Source organism: Botryllus schlosseri, chromosome 10 (genome assembly GCF_051294905.1).
Source record: "Botryllus schlosseri isolate E-star chromosome 10, Bs_hap1, whole genome shotgun sequence".
NCBI lineage: Eukaryota > Metazoa > Chordata > Ascidiacea > Stolidobranchia > Styelidae > Botryllus > Botryllus schlosseri.
In genome coordinates this window covers 1,396,018-1,415,934 of record NC_137245.1, presented here as the reverse complement: position 1 = coordinate 1,415,934, position 19,917 = coordinate 1,396,018, and the positions used below count along the sequence as shown (strand labels likewise).

General features: G+C 38.6%; 1 protein-coding gene across 2 annotated transcripts; it reads right to left on the bottom strand.

Moving 5' to 3' along the window:
- Positions 1-59: 59 nt before the first annotated feature.
- On the bottom strand, positions 60-18,579 carry LOC145448368 (vacuole membrane protein 1-like). Of its 2 annotated transcripts, none has more exons than XM_080326749.1 (8): positions 18,435-18,579; positions 12,274-12,430; positions 10,317-10,407; positions 10,062-10,252; positions 6,705-6,786; positions 5,107-5,316; positions 3,095-3,376; positions 60-1,233 (listed from the first exon to the last, which is right to left on the bottom strand). In XM_080326749.1, the coding sequence occupies exons 1-8, from the start codon at positions 18,457-18,459 to the stop codon at positions 1,093-1,095; spliced, it is 1,179 nt and encodes a 392-aa protein (XP_080182875.1). In that variant the 5' UTR covers positions 18,460-18,579; the 3' UTR covers positions 60-1,092. The 2 variants fall into 2 exon arrangements, with proteins under 2 accessions (XP_080182875.1, XP_080182874.1); XM_080326748.1 differs by lacking the exon at positions 18,435-18,579 and adding an exon at positions 13,957-14,262.
- Between the last annotated feature and the right edge of the window lie 1,338 nt (positions 18,580-19,917).

The window sequence follows — 19,917 nt, the reverse complement described above, 5'->3', positions numbered from 1 at the left end:
TAAAATGAAACGCAACTGACTGCAACCGTCGCCTAAACCATGAAGAATTTCCACCAGAATCCAAGGAGCCCAAGACAGATGTAATAGCAACTTGTAAAACATCAGTATCGATAACACACACATTGGTTAAAACAAAATGCGGATAAGATTGGTTACAATTTTGTTCGTGACACTTCAAAAAAGATATCCGTCCATCACAACACAACACACAAGGTAAAAGACATCTCCAAGAACCGCAACGAACGTGACATTCACATTAAGGAATACACAAACAAAACAGAATCCCTGCATAGAAATGTTAAACACGGCTACACATTATAAGTAGGGCTGCATCAAATCGAGTGCTGGAGTGATTGCATTCTGAATCGAGTGAAAGTTTCGAGGATCATTCATGATAACATCGTAACAGCATGAAAGAGTGTTCAAACATATCCCTTTCATGCGATCACAAAGTTTATAACGCCAGTTCTACCTAGCATCAAACATAATTTTGTATTCTTTCCAATATACCTGGTTTTATTGCACTTCGTGACAACGCTGTGGATCTATCATGACTTCACAGATATCTCATTTCCATCTACCGTGCATGGCTTTGCACTACAAGCTTTGTATGCCGCAATACGACCTATCGAGGTTTCAAGGCTACCACAGTGGAAAATAGCATCGGAATTATAATTTTCATTGGTAAATGAACTGTTAGCGGCAAGGAGCATAAGATCGAACTAAGTTCTCAAAAAAATCATCTTTCACGAGACTCAAATCATTTGAATTAACTCTTGATTCAGATTAGAGCACTCGAATCATTGTGCCGAGCTAACAGCACATCCCAGAAATGGAAACATAATATATTAATCACGTCCGGAACCCGACACAAAGCAATATTACATTAAAATAGGACAATACAATCGATCGCCACCTAAACTCGTCCAGTTACGGCCTTACTAACTGGCGTTCCACTCAATTTTACCACATTGCACTACGATGCATGTCAATACAAGGTGTCTAGCATACGCACCCAAGGCCAGGATGTCACTAATTAGGAAAATCTTGAGATGCAAACACGATCGACGGTTCTCACACGAGACGCCACCGTCAATCGCTGTTCCGTTCTCTCTTTTTCTTCTGCATTCTCGCCATGTAGGACTGCGCCATGGAGTTGACGATGGATATCACAAAGTAGAGCACCATGACGATCACCAACTTCTCGAAAAACCATTGCAGCCAGCTTTGAGACTGCAAAGAAAGAGTTGAATTTAAAACTTGAATGATGCAACAAAAACGGCTTAGGATCAGACGTGGATACTTCACAAAAGTTATCCGTCCCTCACAACACAACGCACGAGGTAAAAGACGTCTCCAAGAACCGCAACGAGCGTGACATTCACATTAGGGAACACACAAACAAAACAGAATCCCGGCATAGAAATGTTAATCACAGCTACCCATTACAAGTAGGGCTGCACCAAATTGAGCGCTGGAGCTAGATCATTTTAGTACTTCGATTGGATTGATTAGAGCAAAATACTGATAACCTAATCATAATTGTGACATGTCTGTATGTTCCCATTTCAATTTTAATCGAATGTCTGGTTTCCCTCAAAATGCCACAGAAGAACTGTGTGGTGCGGAATGAGTCAAGCTTGCTGGACAGACATTTGTCATTCTCATGTATATAATGATAATGTACTTGGGTTTGAAATGAACAGAATTAGAATTATGTTGCATGTTTTTCCGATTCGGAATTGAATTAAATATCCGAGTCTTTGCGAGTTTAGCAATAATAATTTTAGTATACTTTGGAAAAACCGGTGTAGTCATAACTATAGTTCTCATCTAATTTGGACTATCTGGAATTTTTCTAGTCTTCCAAGTGTGCGGCTGGTAGGCAGAGGTGGTCAAAGTAGTCTGCTTTGCTACTCCAGTAGATTACTTATCAGTAGATTACACATCTACCGGATTACAAGTTGGAAGCGCAATTTCACAGACTTCTTCAAGTCAGGGTTGTAACCGAGCCACAACAAGCCGATCTTATTTTTATAGTTTTGACTCGAGTTAAGTCGAGTCACTTTCAATTCACCACCGAGTCCAAGTCAGGGTGCAAAGAATCGCGTCTGAGTTCAAGTCGTGGAGTTTATACCTGTTCAGTAGGGTAGCAAAATAACTTTTTTCAGGATTCCGGGGATTCACTGATTAAATTGTTAGGTTGTCTAAAAAACACTGCACACCAAATTTGGCTCAATTTTGTTCAAATTTTACAGACAACCCCATAAAATTGTCGAGTTGTCTACAAAAACGATGCAAAACAAATTTGACGCAATTTCAACCGGTAGAAGATAAGTTATTTTAGTTTTTCAATAATAACTTCACGATCACCCATCGTCCACGCTATTTTTGCGAATTCAACATATTCAACTGCAATAACTTCGCCTTTACCAGTTGGAAGCAGGGTTGTAATGACTCGAGTCCTTTTCTCAAAATACGGATATGACTCGACTCGAGTGATTGTGCACGACTCGGATCAAGTCATATGACTCAAGTCTCAGACGGTCAAGACCGACATTTCATTGTAATTTCGAAGAATAGTAAAATAACCACACCGTTGGTATTTCGCCTATTGGCACTGGTACTTAAAAATCCGACCAGAAAATGAAAGCGAGAAAAAATAGTATATTTTGAATGCGAACTATTCGATATCACCAAACAAAGTTATAAAAAGTGGTTTTAACAAGACTTTAATTCGAAAGTGAGCAGTCAACGCAATGCAATGACTTGAACTCGAGTCATATACCATTACTCGGACTTGACCCTCTGCTCGCTGACTTGGACTCGGGCTTGAATTGGCGGTGAATTGAAAACGACTTGACCTGACTCGAGTCAACTCTATAAAAATGAGCCTTGTGACTTGATCACAAACCCGGTTGGAAGTGAGCAAAAAATGGATGAGCATCGTTCTTTTAGGCAACTTAACAATTTCATGGAGTTGACAGTAAAATTTGAAACACCGTTACCTGGTGAATTGGTACGTCTCTACAAACGATGACCGCTTTCACCCACCTATGCATATAAACCCGCATTTCAGAAAACCCACACTCACCGATTCAACATGCTGCCCCACAGGCCGATGCAGATTATCTTTCTGCTTCTTAAGAAACTCCCTAAACGGCGCTTGCATAGACGGGCCGAACTTCGGAAACATCCCGATCAAATCCACCAACGAATCGACGTGGTGTTCGCTGAACGTGATGATCACAAACAGTTTTTGAATGTGCATCTTGATGACGGCCTTCCCGATGACGGTGGCTCCGAAAAAGGTGGCGAAAGGCACCAGGAAGTGACCGCACGTGATCCCCGCCAGGTCAAACAGTGGATTTGGTATCTGAAAAAGAACGGAAACTCTGAAGAAGAATGGTTTGACCAGCACGCTTGTAGCCAGCCGAGAGAAAAGGGAGGAAGGGGGAAAGGAGGGATATTTTGAAAACAGACAACGTTTTAAATTCAAAGATATTAATCGGGTTAAGTCTATGAGCAAATGCCAATGCAAAAAGGATCAGATAATCTTGAATAATGATTCTATACGCAGTTGCTGCATATTAAAATATAGATTTAGACACATTTTATACAATGCAGTACCTATATGTGAATAAAATAGGGTTACCAACGTTCTCCTTTTACAGGTTATTGAAAATGTCTTCCGAGGACGCCTAAATGCCCTCCTTTTTGACAATTCGTCCCCCTTTACAGCTATTAGAGCTAAGATTCGAGAGAAAATGGGCATAAATTATGATAAACAGGAAATTTGTTGTTCCAGCGGAAGTGACGACCTTTTATTTTTTAGTCAACAACAACAAAGTCGGGAATAATTTACCATTTTCTACGAATTCTACTCCACAATTCTAAGTCTGAAAATTTTGAAAAAGTGTCCTCCTTTCCCGAAGTTCCAGAACATGGTAACCCTAGAATAATATGACTCACTCACAAAGAAGGGTAAGGAAATCACAAACAAATTTCGGTGCACAATTGATGACCGAATAACTTCTTGGGGGTAGGCCTACAGAACTTTTATCTACAATTGAATGATATATTGATATTGAAATGAAACCGAATATTTTTGGCTGACACTCGTCAGGGGTTATCGTCAGCAACTAGTAGAGAATTGGAAAGGAAATGGTATATCAACAATAGTATCTCAGAATATGACTTCACCTGCATGAAATTTCGGATAATCAGGCCGAAGCGAGCTCTGCCTGGATTATTACAAATTTCATGCTGGTGATGTCATATTTTTTGATAGGATTATTGATATTCAATGTTCTTCGCAATACTCTACTAGTTGCTGACTATCACCCCCGACAAGTGTCAGCCAGAATTATTGGGCTATATTTCAATATGAATATGCTATTCAATTGAAGTTCTATACGTCCAAGAAGCAATATAAACTTTCATTTATTAATATTATTATTTTAAAATGTGCCAATTGCTACCCCTGCTAAAAGATGGACGTCTGATTCAAGATACCTCAAGTTCAACATTAAATATCTACGTGACATCGCAGTGTGCGGGCAGCAATGTGTTTTTATGTTCAAAAGTTGTCATTAACGAGTCACTGAAACCAGGAATGCAATGGATTGCAAAAAATAAGGTGGGACATTGATTTTTCCTCTTAGGTGATATCGAAGGTCTCGCATTTATAATATACTCATTTTTCTCACATTGAATATGTTTATCCGAACTGTTAGAACAGGGTTCATGCGCCTATTTTTCAAGCATTGGTCCTGATAAACGAGAATTGAATTAAGTCATATAGAATGTCTGGAGTAATAGAACTTGGTACAAGTCGAGTCAATATGAAAATTGACTCAAGTTGAGTCATATTCTCTTTTGAAAAAATGATTCGAGTTCAGTCGAGTCGTTACAACCACTACTTGAACAACTAAATAATTCTAGTTGTGTAATTATACTAATTAGAGAAAAATGCCGGTAATCTAATTTGTGACATGTTTCGTTGCTCTAATTGTGGTCCTCGTCCAATTCGGAAAATACAGTGTATTTTTTAGTTTTCCTCCGATTACAGCTGTGGTAATCACTTGCGGTCTACATAACACATACCGAAGCACAAAGCATGATTCCCAAGAAACCGGCTCGTTGAATCAGCTTCCTAACGGCGGACTTGGCTCTCGAGCTCAACGCGGTCGGGTTTTCATCTTCCTCCTGCGCCAGAGCCTCTTCGTAATCCTCGTCGTCTGGATCGACTCCGGTGAGGCGTGCGGCTCGAGCCATAAAATAAGGAGGCAGCTCCCCGATCGCAGTTCCGAATCCCTGAGAGAGATGTACAAATTTAGAACTACGGTACTGGATTTTCAAAATAGATCTATAACAGGGGTCGGGAACCTTTTTTGTCCGAAGAGCCATATTGGCCCTATTTTTTCCATTTCAACTCTTAAAGAGCCATACATGTCAATCAACTGTTATCTCACAATTGAAATTTTGTGACGTCATGGTAGCACCAACTCGAACTCACTACATAAGATTCATCGTGTGTGCCACATTTTATCTGTAAAATCTCGTACTAATCATGTTGGTTGCCTTATTTAAGCACGCAAAACCTGAGGTATGAGAAAGTAGGTTCGTCGTAATGCTCCTTTTAAATGCGAGAACCCATGTTCACAAGCATAGGTGGAGCCAAACATGGTCACGACAGCAGTAAATATGCCTACCCATTCTAAGCTGTGACACATCAGCGAGGTCGAGTCAGGGGAGGCAAGTGATGCAGCACCTGACCTGTCTTCGCGACGAGTGAACAAAAATTGTGAAACCTTCAATAGCAATTGGTATTTTCTATTGATGTTCATTGTTCATGAATGACAAGAATTTGAACATTTTACTCCCAGAATCACACAATTAGCATATTTAATTTTCGGAAATAGAGCTTGAAACGAGAGGAGAGGTAAGGTACAGACGGGCCAAGCCTCACCATTGATAACAAAATTCATTGTAAATAGATTAGAATTTATTATAACTGATATTAATCGATTCCAAAAATCTAAATACTGATCTAATTCTCAATCCTCGCGCCTACGTTTACCGCCGTTACTACAGAGCTACTTACTAATCAAGAACGTGGATATACTGGATAGCTATGTAATTAGAGTTTGTAATTGTGAATGAAACGTCCACAGCAGTTCATTTCGCGGAGTAGATCAGGAAGATAATGTGTATTTGAAAACTGCGTAGCCAAATGTGCGTCGCCATGTCTGCTATTAACTTTGATCAATCAACTTATCGTTCAATCCAAGATATCGAGTCCGGTACATCGAATTCGCGAGTGACATTGGTCACCGGCGCGACATTACCTTAAATTTGAGGATTTTGAAAAGGGGGGGTTCGAGCCCCTCAACCTGAAGACGTCATTGACTTTACCTCTCAAAGAGATGTTTATACTGCCACGAGAATAAGTATTATGGCTGTGACGAAAATTCACTAACAAGTTGCTGCGATATTGATCAATTCAGTAAAAAAATAAATATTTGGCAAAGAACCATATCTTACACCCAAAAGAGCCATATACGGCTCGCGAGCCATAGGTTCCCGACCACTGATCTAGAACTACTCAAAAAAAACAATACAATCAAACTTGCACAGAGAACTAGAAATAGAACTGCCGGTACTGGATTTTCAAAATATATATAATAAACCATAATACTAACCCACATAAAAGCCTCGAGGCGCACTTTACTGATGATATTCCAAACACTCATCGAATCTTCACTCGTTTCAGGACATACAATTCTGCAAAGGAAAAAAATATCATAAGTCATATACAGAGAAATGAAACCAGAACCAGAACGCTTGGTCCAAAAATATCACTGGTCCAAAACCGGTGTACAATAGGATTGTTCAGATTTGAAGAATTGCCAGGAAACTTCGATGCTTGCTATCCAAATGATGGTTTAGCACAGGGGTCACCAACCTTTTTGCAACCGAGGGCTACTTTTGAGTAATGATTGAAGCAGCGGGCTACTATTTACTCCCGCCGTTTACCCGTACCACAGTGAATTTCCGCTTTGATATTCATAGCACTGGGCAGGACTGGACATCATGTTATCTGTTTCTATAGCAGTCAGTGGGAAGCCTGACATTGTATGATATCAGCTAGTGCGCTGTACTCTGGTATGTAACTTGACACTGCAATTCTGAGTGAGTGTCTTGCGAAACGAGAGAGTAGCTCAAGAGAAAAAGAGCCAGACAGCATTGTTCAGCATTGTTGCGTCCCAATGCCAATCTCCATAACAATGAAAAATTCGAGGCTGATTGTGGGAGTTCCAGGGCCACGAGCGGAATAAAATTTATATTTTCGTAATCGGTGCAGAGTCAGCTTTCGATTGAAACCCGTTTTAGTAAATTTAATGCTCGGCAAGCCGGTCAAAAATGACCGTCAAATTGCCTGTAGCCAAATGGAAATTGTGACGTGATACAATTTCACTGAGGCGTGAGATTTGCCTGTGTCGACACCATATAGGACACTATTGTACAAGCTTCAACTCCCTACATGGGATTAATCTTGGCCCGTGGGTGCCATATTTTCTCTGTAAAAACTGGTAGTCTACTAATCATCCTGTGGTAGCGCAATTCATCGTAAATAGCTGACAATTTATAATAATTGATATTAATCTAATATAACTGTAGCACTGATTCCAAAAATCTAAATATTGATCGACTTCTCAATTCGGCAGAAACATAAACGTTACACTACACGCCTACATTTTAACGGCAGTACTAGAAAGATACGTACTTATCAATGACGAACGCGGGTGGCAAAGCGTTGTGTGTAATTTGGATTTGTAATTGGAATGTCACTTCCAAGGCAGTTCATTTCTCGGCCTAGATCAGGAAGACAATGTGCATTTGAAAACTAGATCGTCATATAGGCGCCCCCACATCACTCGCAGCCTGCGATGCCGGGTACATCGAATTCGCGAGGGATATTAGTCGCTGGCGCTACAGCAACTTAAATTTGAGGATTTTTGTAAAGGGGTACAAGCCCTTAACCCTGGATACGTCACTGTCTTGACCTCTCAAATACATGTTTATGGTGCCACGGGTATAATTATTCTAGCCGGTAAGAAAATTGATCAACAAATGGCTGCAATATCGATAAAATTAAGTACAAAATTGAAAATATGTCAAAGAGCCATATCTTATACCCAAAAGAGCCACATATGGCTCGCGAGCCATAGGTTCCCGACCACTGTTCTATCGCATACATCTTATTACAAATTGTAATTGAGGATATTTATAAGTGATTATATATGTAAGTTACATGTTAGTGTGTTTTAAACAAGAATAGCTGAATCAATCAATCTATATATTTAAAAGCTCACTGGTAACAATATGACGAATATTGGTAAATGCTGCTATTCCACTTATTTTTAGAATGGGCTCGTGGGCTACTTATCTAGTCCACGCGCGCTAACTGGGGCCTGCGGGCACCGGGTTATTGACCCCCGGTTTAGCACATAAAAACACTTTTATGAGCAATTTTGGGCATCTTCATCCTGATCTTCCTTCCCTCAAAACCCCCGAAGATCCACGGGGCAATTCTCCTTACTACTAGATCTGTAGTGTTGACCATGACACCGGTTTATAGCTTTTGTGACGTTATCAGTTAAAAACGGCCGTGCAGAGATGAGATACGGTATTTCAATAAAATACATGTTTTCAAAAATGCTGTCCTATAAAGGCGACATGCATCTCCGTTTTGCTCTGCACAACCTGTCTGTCAAGTTCATGGGAATCATGTATTGGTTGCGCGGTTGACATCGGCTTCTTTTGGATTGTACATTGAAGAAGCACCGTTGGTTGCAAGTCCAGAACAAACGCAGATATTTTCACCTAGTTTTCACCCAGAAGATATTATACAAAGGTATGCAATGTCAGTAATACTTTTTTCAACTTAAAATCATCTGTAAAATACCGAGTTATCTTATTTTATGGTAGACTACAATTTAGTTTACGTAGAATGTCTTTGGGGGCTTTTCGGGGATAGAAGATCATGACGAAGATGACTAAAATTGCTCATAAAAGTGTTTTTATTGACTAAACCATCATTTGGATTACGAGCATCGAAGTTTCCTGACAATTTTTTAAATCTGAATAACCCTAGTGTACAACTAGTATTATATTATTTGTGGTTGAAAAAAAGCAGGCTTCAAATTTGCACTTTACTCGTCTTCCATAGTGTTATGACTTGTTTAACGAGTCACAATCGAATACTCGACTCGAAAGGCAAGCATTGAGAATTAGATTAGTATTAGGAATAGTGTTTACAAATTGACTGGAACCAGGATTATTGAATTATCGAAAATTCGGATATTGAAGTCCGTATATCAGACTTAATTGCAAATGTCGGTACACAGCAAGCTTGGCCCGTATTGCACTACACAGTTCTCCGGTCACAGCATTTTTTGGAAAACCAGAAATTAGATTAAAATTAGAGCATAGTAAGTTTCACAAATACAACTAGAATTAAATTACCGGCATGTCACAATAATTAGACAACTGGGGTTATCTAGTTGTCCAAGCCTGCACTCAGGTACTCAACGTTGTCCAGTAGGGCCGTTCAAAAATAACTTTTACGGGCTAGCCTGATTGATAAAATTATTAGGTTGCCTAAAAAATCACTGCACACAAATTTTGGCTCAATTTCCAACCAGTGGAAGCGAAGGTATTGTAGCAGAAAATTCTCTACATTCAGTTCATAAAAATTAATTATTTCAAATTTTACTGGCTACCCAATGAAATTGCAAGGTTGTCTGAAAAAAAAACGACGCGCAAAAAATTCGGCTGAATTCCAACCCTTGGAGGCGAAGTTATCGGAGTACAAAATTTTGGATTTGGAAATAATCGTTTTTACGGTGGCATATTCTTGAATTATTTAGTATAGATCTACCTAACGTAAATACAATGATTTGAAATCCTAAATTTTGAACATAAATAACTTCGCTTCTACGGGTCGAAATTGAGCCAAAATCCATCCCCAATAAAAACATATAAGAGGTACTCACTGATCTGGGTACGGTGGTTCGGGAAAGTCGACCGACATGCATTCAAAAGCAGCCAGGGTGACGGCGGCAATATGCGGGCCCAGGTAGAGTAGAAAGGTATGCAAACCAGTCCCCAATCCCACTGACGATAACACACCTAATCCAATCCAATAGACACACCACAAAATTGTCTTCTGCCACTTGTGAAAGTACTAAAAAAATACATTGCAATAAATACAGGCCGGCGAAAGGAGTTGAAATATTACGATAACTTACCTTTAAATGCGGGCCGTCGTTGTAATATAAGATCAAAAATATAATTGCAGATATAGATACGGCAGCTATTGTCTTCTTCCTTGTTCTGAGTCTGAACAAAAGTTAAGAAATATTACAACGCAAGATCGCAGTGTTGGGATGACTCGAGTCATGACTTGACTCGAGTCAACTTTTTCGTATGACTTGACTTGACTCGAGTCACTTTGTAAAAATGACTTGATTCGACTCGGCGCTTGAGAAATGCGGATTGACTCGTGACTAGGAACAAAATTTACGAGTCAATTTCAAGTCATCAAATAAACGGTGTCGAATAAATCACTGTATCTTGTTATGCACGAGTTGTTCGCGATACGCCGGTGTGACTTGTAAGAGCAACCAGTCATTCACGGATTGTACGGTTCACTGATACTTCATTGCCCATCAACATCACTAATAAATTGAATGCAAACGAAATGATCACAGCTTGTGTTATTGCGCAGGCAATAAATTAATCTAATAGCAACGTATCTCTGCCCTTAGACGAATCAGTGCATACATAATGCAGTGCTCACCTAAACAACACTCTTGTATCATTTAAACCGAACGAGTATAGTTTATGCGTTTATATTCTCTCGGATGTGTAGGGATAGTGTACTGAGCCACATAAATTTGTTTCAACTTCTCGATGCTTCGTATTCGATTCCACTATTTTGGCTGACTATTTTATTAGCAGTTCTACGCGTGCGTGAGCGATACAACGCCACTTTTAGACATGCTTTACTTTATATTCGGTATTTGATTCAAGATAAATGACCAATCAATCTGTTTTTCACACAGCTAGCAAAATGTATTGACTTGGAAGCATTCAGACTTCGAAAATTCAATTTGACTTGAATTGTGACTTGACTCGTGACTTGACTCGACTTGACTCGAGTCACCTCCGAAAAACGAGTGACTTGTCTTGACTCGAGTCACCTTTAAAAATCGATAGACTTGACTTGACTCGAGTCAAAATCCGACATGACTCGAGATGACTCGTTACTCGAAGATAGTGACTTGATCCCAACACTGCAAGATCGGTTGTCTTGAGAGAGTTATGGATCAATTGCGCTTAGTTATCCTTGTCAGTGTCATGCATTGATGTTGGCCACATAAAGATGTGCTTTCTGGAGTTGTCGACATATGTAGTGGGGTGAAACGAATCTAGGATGCCTCATTACTAGAACTACTCATATAAGGTAGGCCTACTCAAAAAGCAGAATTGGTCCAAATAAAAAATTGGACTAAATAAAGTTTAAATTTGATCATGAATACTAAGAGAATTGAAGAGATTCTTGTAGGTACAGAAATTCAATATACAATTGAATATTCATATAGAAATGGACCCGAATATTTTCGGGTCTAAGTGCAATAGGAAGTAGACTTAAAAACATATATAACTACTTAAGTAGTGTAAGAAGGCAAAAACTACTATTGATTATTGCCAGACTTTTACAAACTAGCCCACCAAATCTAGATAGTTGACGGTATATTAATTAGGCATACTAGTTTTTTGAGTAGTTCTGCTTTTAGCTCTAGCTGTTTATTATGAAAATCCAGTAGTCCTATTCTAGTCCCAGACGTCCAGTTGTAGTAGTTGCACGTTTTGGAAACTGAGTATGTCCAGTGCTAGTTGCTAGTTTGTAAAAGTACTTATACTTCTAGTTGTGAGTTTTGAAAAGTGAGTTCTAGTTCTAGTTGCGAGTTTTGAAAAGTGAGTAGTTCTGGTTGCAGACTTTGACAATCCAGTAGTTCTGATTCTAGTAGAGAGTTTTGAAAAGTTAGTAGTTCTAGCTCTAGTTGCAAGTTTTTGAAAGTGATTAGTTCTAGGCCTGGTTGTGCATTTTGAAAATCCAGTAGTTTATACAAGCCTGATTATTGCATTTGCGAGCTGGACATGCATGTATTCAGATAATGTAACGCTAATATTAATACTCACTTCAAAACCCATTCTTTCAAACAATAAATAGACTCTAAGATGAAAAATTGAAGAGTTGTTAAAGGTTTTTTCCACAGCACGATGTGCTTTCTCGCGTTCCTTTCTCTTTGCTTCACTTCGGAAAGATTATCGTCTTGCAGTTGAAAATCAAGGTTGCCTGCAAAAAGAAATAGGAAACGGTCACACTGCTGATTACCTACCCTACCGAATCCCTCCTACATTAGCCTACATTACAACCAGACTCGTACTGACTACCAATCTAGCCAATTGGCGCCCAACAAACTACTGGTTTTACGAGTAGTTCTAGTTGCACATTAAAAATAAATAGTTGCCCAACAACTAGAAAACATGTGTCGTTGTTTGGTGTGAATCGCGATACCAGTGTTCTGTTGTGTGATGTTCTTGCAGCCATTGCTGGATCAGAGTCATCACTGCTAGCAGTGGCGTAGCCAGCGGTGGGTTTTATTTAGTTAGAAACCCCGTCCCTATGAATTGCCAATTCTATCCTCTATTTTCCTTAGCTAATTTTCAGTCCAGTAATTCGTATTATCATTTGTGTTCTGATTAACCTGATTTCAACATTACAATGCTTCACTTGATAGCTTACAGACAGATGCAAAATGAATACCAATACTGCTTGCATGGAGTAAAGACTTGTGGGTTGTAAATATTCATTTAGGGCCGGGGTGCTGACTGCCAACTACGAAATTTTCAGCTTTTCCAAATTATATCAGCTATAAAGCTACACCTTTTATTCCAAATCAAACTAGAAAACTTGGATATTGAATGAGGTTCCGTGTCAGAAAGAAATACAACAAGAATCAAGTTCAGTTCGTATCTAATCTGAAGAGCTTCTTGGAGGTACAGAACCTCACTATACAATGGAATAGAATATTCATATTAAAATGAACCCAAATATTTTCCGCTGACACTCGTAACGGCTAATCGTCAGCAACATCACAATCAACAATATCCTTTCCAATTCTCTACTAGTTGCCAATGAATACCCCTGACGAGTGTCCGCAAAAAGTAGTCGGGTTCATTTCAATGTGAATATACTTTTCGATTGTATCAAATCATAGTTGTTTCCCATAACCACGATAATAGCAGATGGATGTACACCGAGCTTGAATTGTTTCGCACTATGAAGTTTTCCTGCAACATTCAGAAAACCAGAAATTGGATTACAATTCAAACGAGGCAATAGAAACACTTCGCAAATCAGATTAATGGTATTTCATTCTAATTAATCTAATTAGGAAACAAGAATTATCTAGTTTTCCTAGTCTGCGAGTGAGTAGTGTAGTTGTATATGGTAATAGACAACAATGTGTATTTCACGCCATATTCAGATACAAATATGACTTCCTATTGCAATTATCACGAGTCTTTATAAGGGGCTGTTTGGCTGACTCGGGATGAGATTCATGTAAACCTACTGCTGTAAACGTTGAATAAACTGTGTATGAACAATATATATCGTACGAAGAACTGCCACAACAGTGCACCAGGACCAGTTGAGTACCAGACAGCTTACAACCTAATATTGGACAGCTACCTTCTGAGTTATACTTCACAGAGACATTTACTCTAATTTACTGCAGTAGCCTGTACAATACATCAGGCAAAGCACAAATGGCGTAGACAACATACAAAGTAACACAACAATTTAAAGATAATCACCATTTTCAAAATCCTGAGATTTCTGTCTTTTCGTGGTGTAAGTTTCGCTAGCCTCGATCATAAGCCTATACTCCTCACTACTGCTGACATTTTGCGAGCCAATCTCTGCGTGGATGGGTAGAATCGTATTTTTCGGCTTCCAATATTTATTCTGAAAGCCGTACAACAACTTTCTGCCGAACTCCATGATTATCTAACAAATCGACAGAGATATCTCCATCCCACAAGTAACAGATTGCTCAAATTACCATCAACTACAGCTCATGACTGATTTCACAATAAAGAATTCTCAAACTAACTGAGCAAAGTCCATTCATAAAGAAAAACAGATCGAAGGGCACACATGAGAGAGAGTTTCTTTACGCACGAATACCTTTTGATGATTATGCATTACTACCAAATCTCTCAGCTAGAGTAAATAATAGTGTGGAGTCAGCTCACGATTCTGACAGGCCAAAGTTCATAATGACCACCATATCAGACGTCAATCACGAATCTATCTGAATTCAACAATTCTAATTTAATTGAATTGAATCACACAACTCTGTTCTGATAAAGCAGGCATCAAATATAATCTAACAGATTTTTAATGGCTTATAATGTAGACATTATCATCATCATTGGTGTATTAGCAATTTTATCAGTTCAATACACCACAAAAAATGCGATACAATGAAAAGACAGGAAGATGTCGAAGCGACAAGGAGTAGTCTATGGAATCTGACACCCACCCACTGACACCAACTACCGATAGTTACTTCACGGTCATCTAACAATGGTGGCAGCCGTCACTCGAGTAGTTCTAGTTGGGGATTTTGAAATATGAGTAGTTCTACTTCCTTCAAAAAAATTAGTTGGCTAACTAGAACAACTAGTGTTCTCGTATGTGATACTGGTGTTCTGTTGTGTGATGTTCTTACAGCCATCAATAGGTTATTTCAAATGCTGATTCCATTAGCAATATTTCTTAGCTGATCTGCACTTCTGATCATAATAAATAGTTAGTTGCGAATTTTCAAATGTCATTAGCACTACTTCTAGTTCCCAGTTTTGCATTTTGAAAATTCAGTAGTTTGTACAAGCCTGTAGTAGTGTGACTATTCTAAGACTCACTGATGAAGTGAGATTTTGACCAAATAGCATTTTCTCAAAACTTTGTTGAAACAGCTTAGCAACTACAAATATGGCACGTCAGGAGTGATTCACTGATTCTGTTGGTATTGGTTGGTAACCACCAGTCAGAGGTCTTATAATCAGTCAGAATTGGTAGGGCTACTAAAGTGGAAGTGGTCAAGTGGTGATGCAGAGAAAAGGAGGGAGAGATAAAACAAAAGGGGGCGGGAGGGATATTTAGAAAACACAATGTTTCGAAGTTAAGGTATATTTAAATACAGATTTAGATGGACTTAAATCAATTCAATACGGATATGTGAATATGAATAATGACTTCTCAAAAAGCTGGCAAAGTGAATCACAAACAATTTCCTGTGGCTTTATTGGTGATTGAATGCGGGGTGGGGGGGGGACATAATCTAGTTAATTATAAAGATTTACGTAGTTAAGACATCATGTACAATAATCTGAAGAAACAATATATGCAAAGGCATTCAGATAAAGGCGTGGACATATTACTCTGTTTCAGAGAACGGTAAGAGGGTTTTGAAGGGGGTAGAGTCAAACTAGGAAGGAGATCAGAGGGTTTTTTATAATAACTTTAAAATTATGCAGTTGGGCTACCACATACCTAACTGAGTGCTTTTGAAAAGTGACAGTAATCCATTACTGCTGTCCTTATTCTACACATAGCATGCCGATAACGACTATCCTTATTGCACAGACTGTCTTCATTGTACATTTAGAGATCATTTATGATTCCCACCATATTTAGATACGCGATTCGGACTTTGGAATGACCATATCATATTTAGAATTTGAATCATGTAGAAAAATATCAAAATTCTGATATATATTTGATTACGGTATTTGATAGATGATTGCCAAAATGAAATTTGTATTTGAAATTTCCAATTAAATTTTGTCAACATAACTCTAATATATAATCTCATTGCAAACTCAGCTGCAACAACCGTGCGCATTCTTTCTAGCCTTCACACATTTTGACAGCAGTAGGCTACCAAAATCCTGATCGCTGAATATAATAGCCGACATAAATTTGAAGCTGTATCACGTATTGCTGACGATTACCCTTAAAGAGTGTCGGGCGAAAAGATTCGGGTTTATCTCAATAAGATTATATTTTTTAATTTTATATTGAAGATCTTCAGCTGCAATTCAAGACTAAATTAATGGCCTACAGCTGTAACCGAATTACAAAATGAATGTCCGAAAACACCTCATAAAAAAATATCCGTCATTTGTTCATTTTTATGATTGTTTTAGCATTATGTTCAATGCTAAATTTGCAATTGCAAATCTGGCTCCTTTCCCTTATGGCCATAAGAAGTGAAGTCAAGTATTATACATATAGGCTATTTGAACACAACACATGAAATGACATTTACGCTAGGCCTACATGAAGAGTCGAGTTTTCCAATTTAGATTAGAATTAGAACTTTGTACACAATTTTTCCCAAATTAGAATAGAATTAGATGTGCTACATTTGCAAATAACTAGGAAATTGAATTCAATTTTGAATTATAAAGAAATACAATTAATCAAGTTCAGTTCATACCAAATCAGAGTTCATTATCATAACATAAGCATGAGAATGGCAAATGAACTGCGAGCTTGGCCCGTTTCGGACACTATAGTTTTACTCTTGCATTTATAAGAAAACCAGAAATTAGATTAGAATTAAAACTAGAACATATACAAACATATCACAAATCAGCTTAGAATCAGATCACTGGCATTTCGCTTTAATTAGTGTAATTGAAAACTAGAATGATCTATTTGTCCGAGTCTGGTAAAAGTCACTCTGCTGCAAATTAAATTTTACAGAGAAATACCATGACAAGCTATTCAGAGCCTGATTGGAATCGCTGGCCTTTTTGCCTGATATATCAGGTGAGCAGCGATGATCTTCCAAGTTAAAGTAATTTAATAAAAAATAATGCGAAAATAAAACATAGTGTGAGCACAGGACACCGATTCCATACAGGATTCAGAGCATCTCAAAGCAATCAATTACCGTAATTTTCCGAATATAGTGCGCCCCCATGTATAATACGCACCCTTAAAATAGCATGTAAATTCTGGGAAAAGCCTGTACCCATGTATAGTGCGCACCCTGCATTCGCAGTACATGAATAGTTGTATTTTAGTATACTATGTCGTTCTGTTTTGCGATGTCACTGTTCAACAATCATGACATAGCGATCGCTAATCATATTACAATTAAAGTCATTGTTTCTAAACGATAGTAGAAAGCAGCCAAAGCCTGCGAGGGCAGCGACGCGATAGTTCAGGCTAGCGACACGACATCTTGCGCACGAAGCCTATTACAGATGCGATTGCTCAGGCTAACGGTTATGTCGTGCGCACCAGGCCTGTTTGAGATGCGACTGATTATGCAAGCGATTATATCTTGCGCACATGGCCCCTTGTGTATACTATTGTTAAGGCCTGTCGTTGACGGAATGAATTACCAAGGATTGCCGCGGCGCGCTTGAACGAACGACCTAATTTCGCTCTCGTACAAACTGCTAACTAACTCAGCAGGAGATCGCGTGCTGTGCAGACGACTCTTGTTAATTGGCAGCGTGTTACACTCTATAATACGAATTACTGGGCACGATGGCTGGAACTGATGCACAATTGGAACAAACATGAGGAAAGGTGTGATTTCAAGTTTTATTATTGAGGGAGATTTTTTGAAGGCTTGTTATACCCATGCATAATACGCACCCCACTATTTAAGGGCAAAAAATCAGTAAAATTTTGCGCATTATACATGGAAAATTACGGTACATTGTGGCAAAACCCGAATCTACGCCATATGGTATAGGCCACTAATAATTTAGATCCGTGTTTCATCTAATTTTTATTCAACTTTTAACTGAAGATAAATCACGAGACAGTTTCGCTTCATGAATGCCAAAACTTCAGGCCTCACATAAACATAATGGCTGTCTGAGATGAAATATTCTACCTGTGCGAACTCATTTGAATTGCCACAATCCTAATGAAGGCCTACAACCATATTGCCAAGCTGAAATGTTATGTTGGGGTTCAAGAAAGAACTCTGTTTGCAAAAATTCAATTTCTGGCGTGATATACATAACTGCTATTCCGGCATTCCAGAATAATTCAAGGATGAGCTGCCAGAGACAAAGGACCACGGAGGTCTGTGATGGTCTACAGGGGTTCCAGGTCCACGAAGACAAAAAGGTCGAGAAGCACTTATTTATATTATGCTTTTTGAATATGCATACAGTCCTATCGTACAGATTCATAAAAGAGTCTGACTAACATGCATAAATATATTTAAGTTGAAGGAAATTGAATATGTACAAACCTTTGTTAGATCTTTGCCGAGACATGGTTGCATAAATAGAGCCTATGTTGAAGCAGCAATTGCGTGAAATACCAAGAATAATAGTGACCGTAATCTGGAATATAAGAAAGTCAATTAGGATTGTATATATATAAGCCTAATTTGAAATTAAATCCTGTAGGCTTGTTGGTGATAAACTATATTAGAACTAAAATATTTGAATGGTCAATCAATCAATCAATCAGGTTTATTAATATTTTGATCGTATCAAAACATCACAAGACTGCGATACAATGAAAAGATAGGAAGGTGTCGAAACAACTTGGAGTAGCCATTAAGATCAGACACCCACCTTAGCCTAGGCGAAATAAAGAAGAGACATGCACACTGAATGAAAAGTAATGCAGAGAATATTAGACGTAAGACTGCTATCATCGTAGCACGATTTTCATATAAACGGAAATAAAAAATGAGTCACCTTGAACATGAAATAGAAAATGTCATAAATCTAGAATAGTAGGACTATTATAAGTAGTTTCTCGACTAAGATATAGCTGAATAAAGTAGCACTGTCGTTTTAATTCAACAGAAATCACATCGACATCGATAAAAAAAAGTCATGTATGAATGGCGCTGATGAGTAGCGCGTTTACATATTTTTCCAATTTCAAATAAAATCATCCAGTACCGTTTTCCAAAGACCACTCTGATTCTAATATACTCATCTAATTATATACTCTAAGATAAAAGTAAATTAGGACATTTTTAGGTCCGACACGATGTCCAACTATCACTTTGTAAATTGCGTAAATTGCGATTACCAGCCACGCCTATGTACCATTTTCAAAGTTCATTGAGCAACACTCCGGACAGTTTCCCGAGGACCAATCTGGTTTTAATATACTCCAATGATCATGAACGTGGATATAAAAGTAAATTCAAACAATTCCAGGTCCGACATGATGTCCAACTATCACTTTGAAGTGGGCCTCTCAATACGCGTAAATTACGATTATCAGCCGCGCCTATGTAGCAGTTTCAAAATTCATTAAGCAATACCCTGGACAGTTCTCCGAGACCGAATATGGTTTTGATATACTCCAATGATCATTAACGTTGATATAAACGTAGATTAGGACATTTTTAGGTCAGACACGATGTCCAACTATCACTTTGAAGTGGGCCTATCAATACGCGTAAATTGCGATTATCAGCCGCGCCTATATATAGATAACTAACCTACGGATAGATGGGCAACACGTGATTCACGGTCGAGAGACCGGATGCTCGTCAGATTTGTTGTCGCTTCATAGCATGAAGCGGGCAAAGCGGCAGGTTGTCGGCCAGATTGACTGTCAAAAACGCAGGTATGTTTGGTGCGGATAGGATATAGGGCAATTAGAACAGGTTATTTAGTGATGCAGTACATAGCCACTGGCGCGGCTATCAAAGCATTAATATCAGGAGTATATTTAAGGAGCCAAAGAAGTCATGATATTCACTC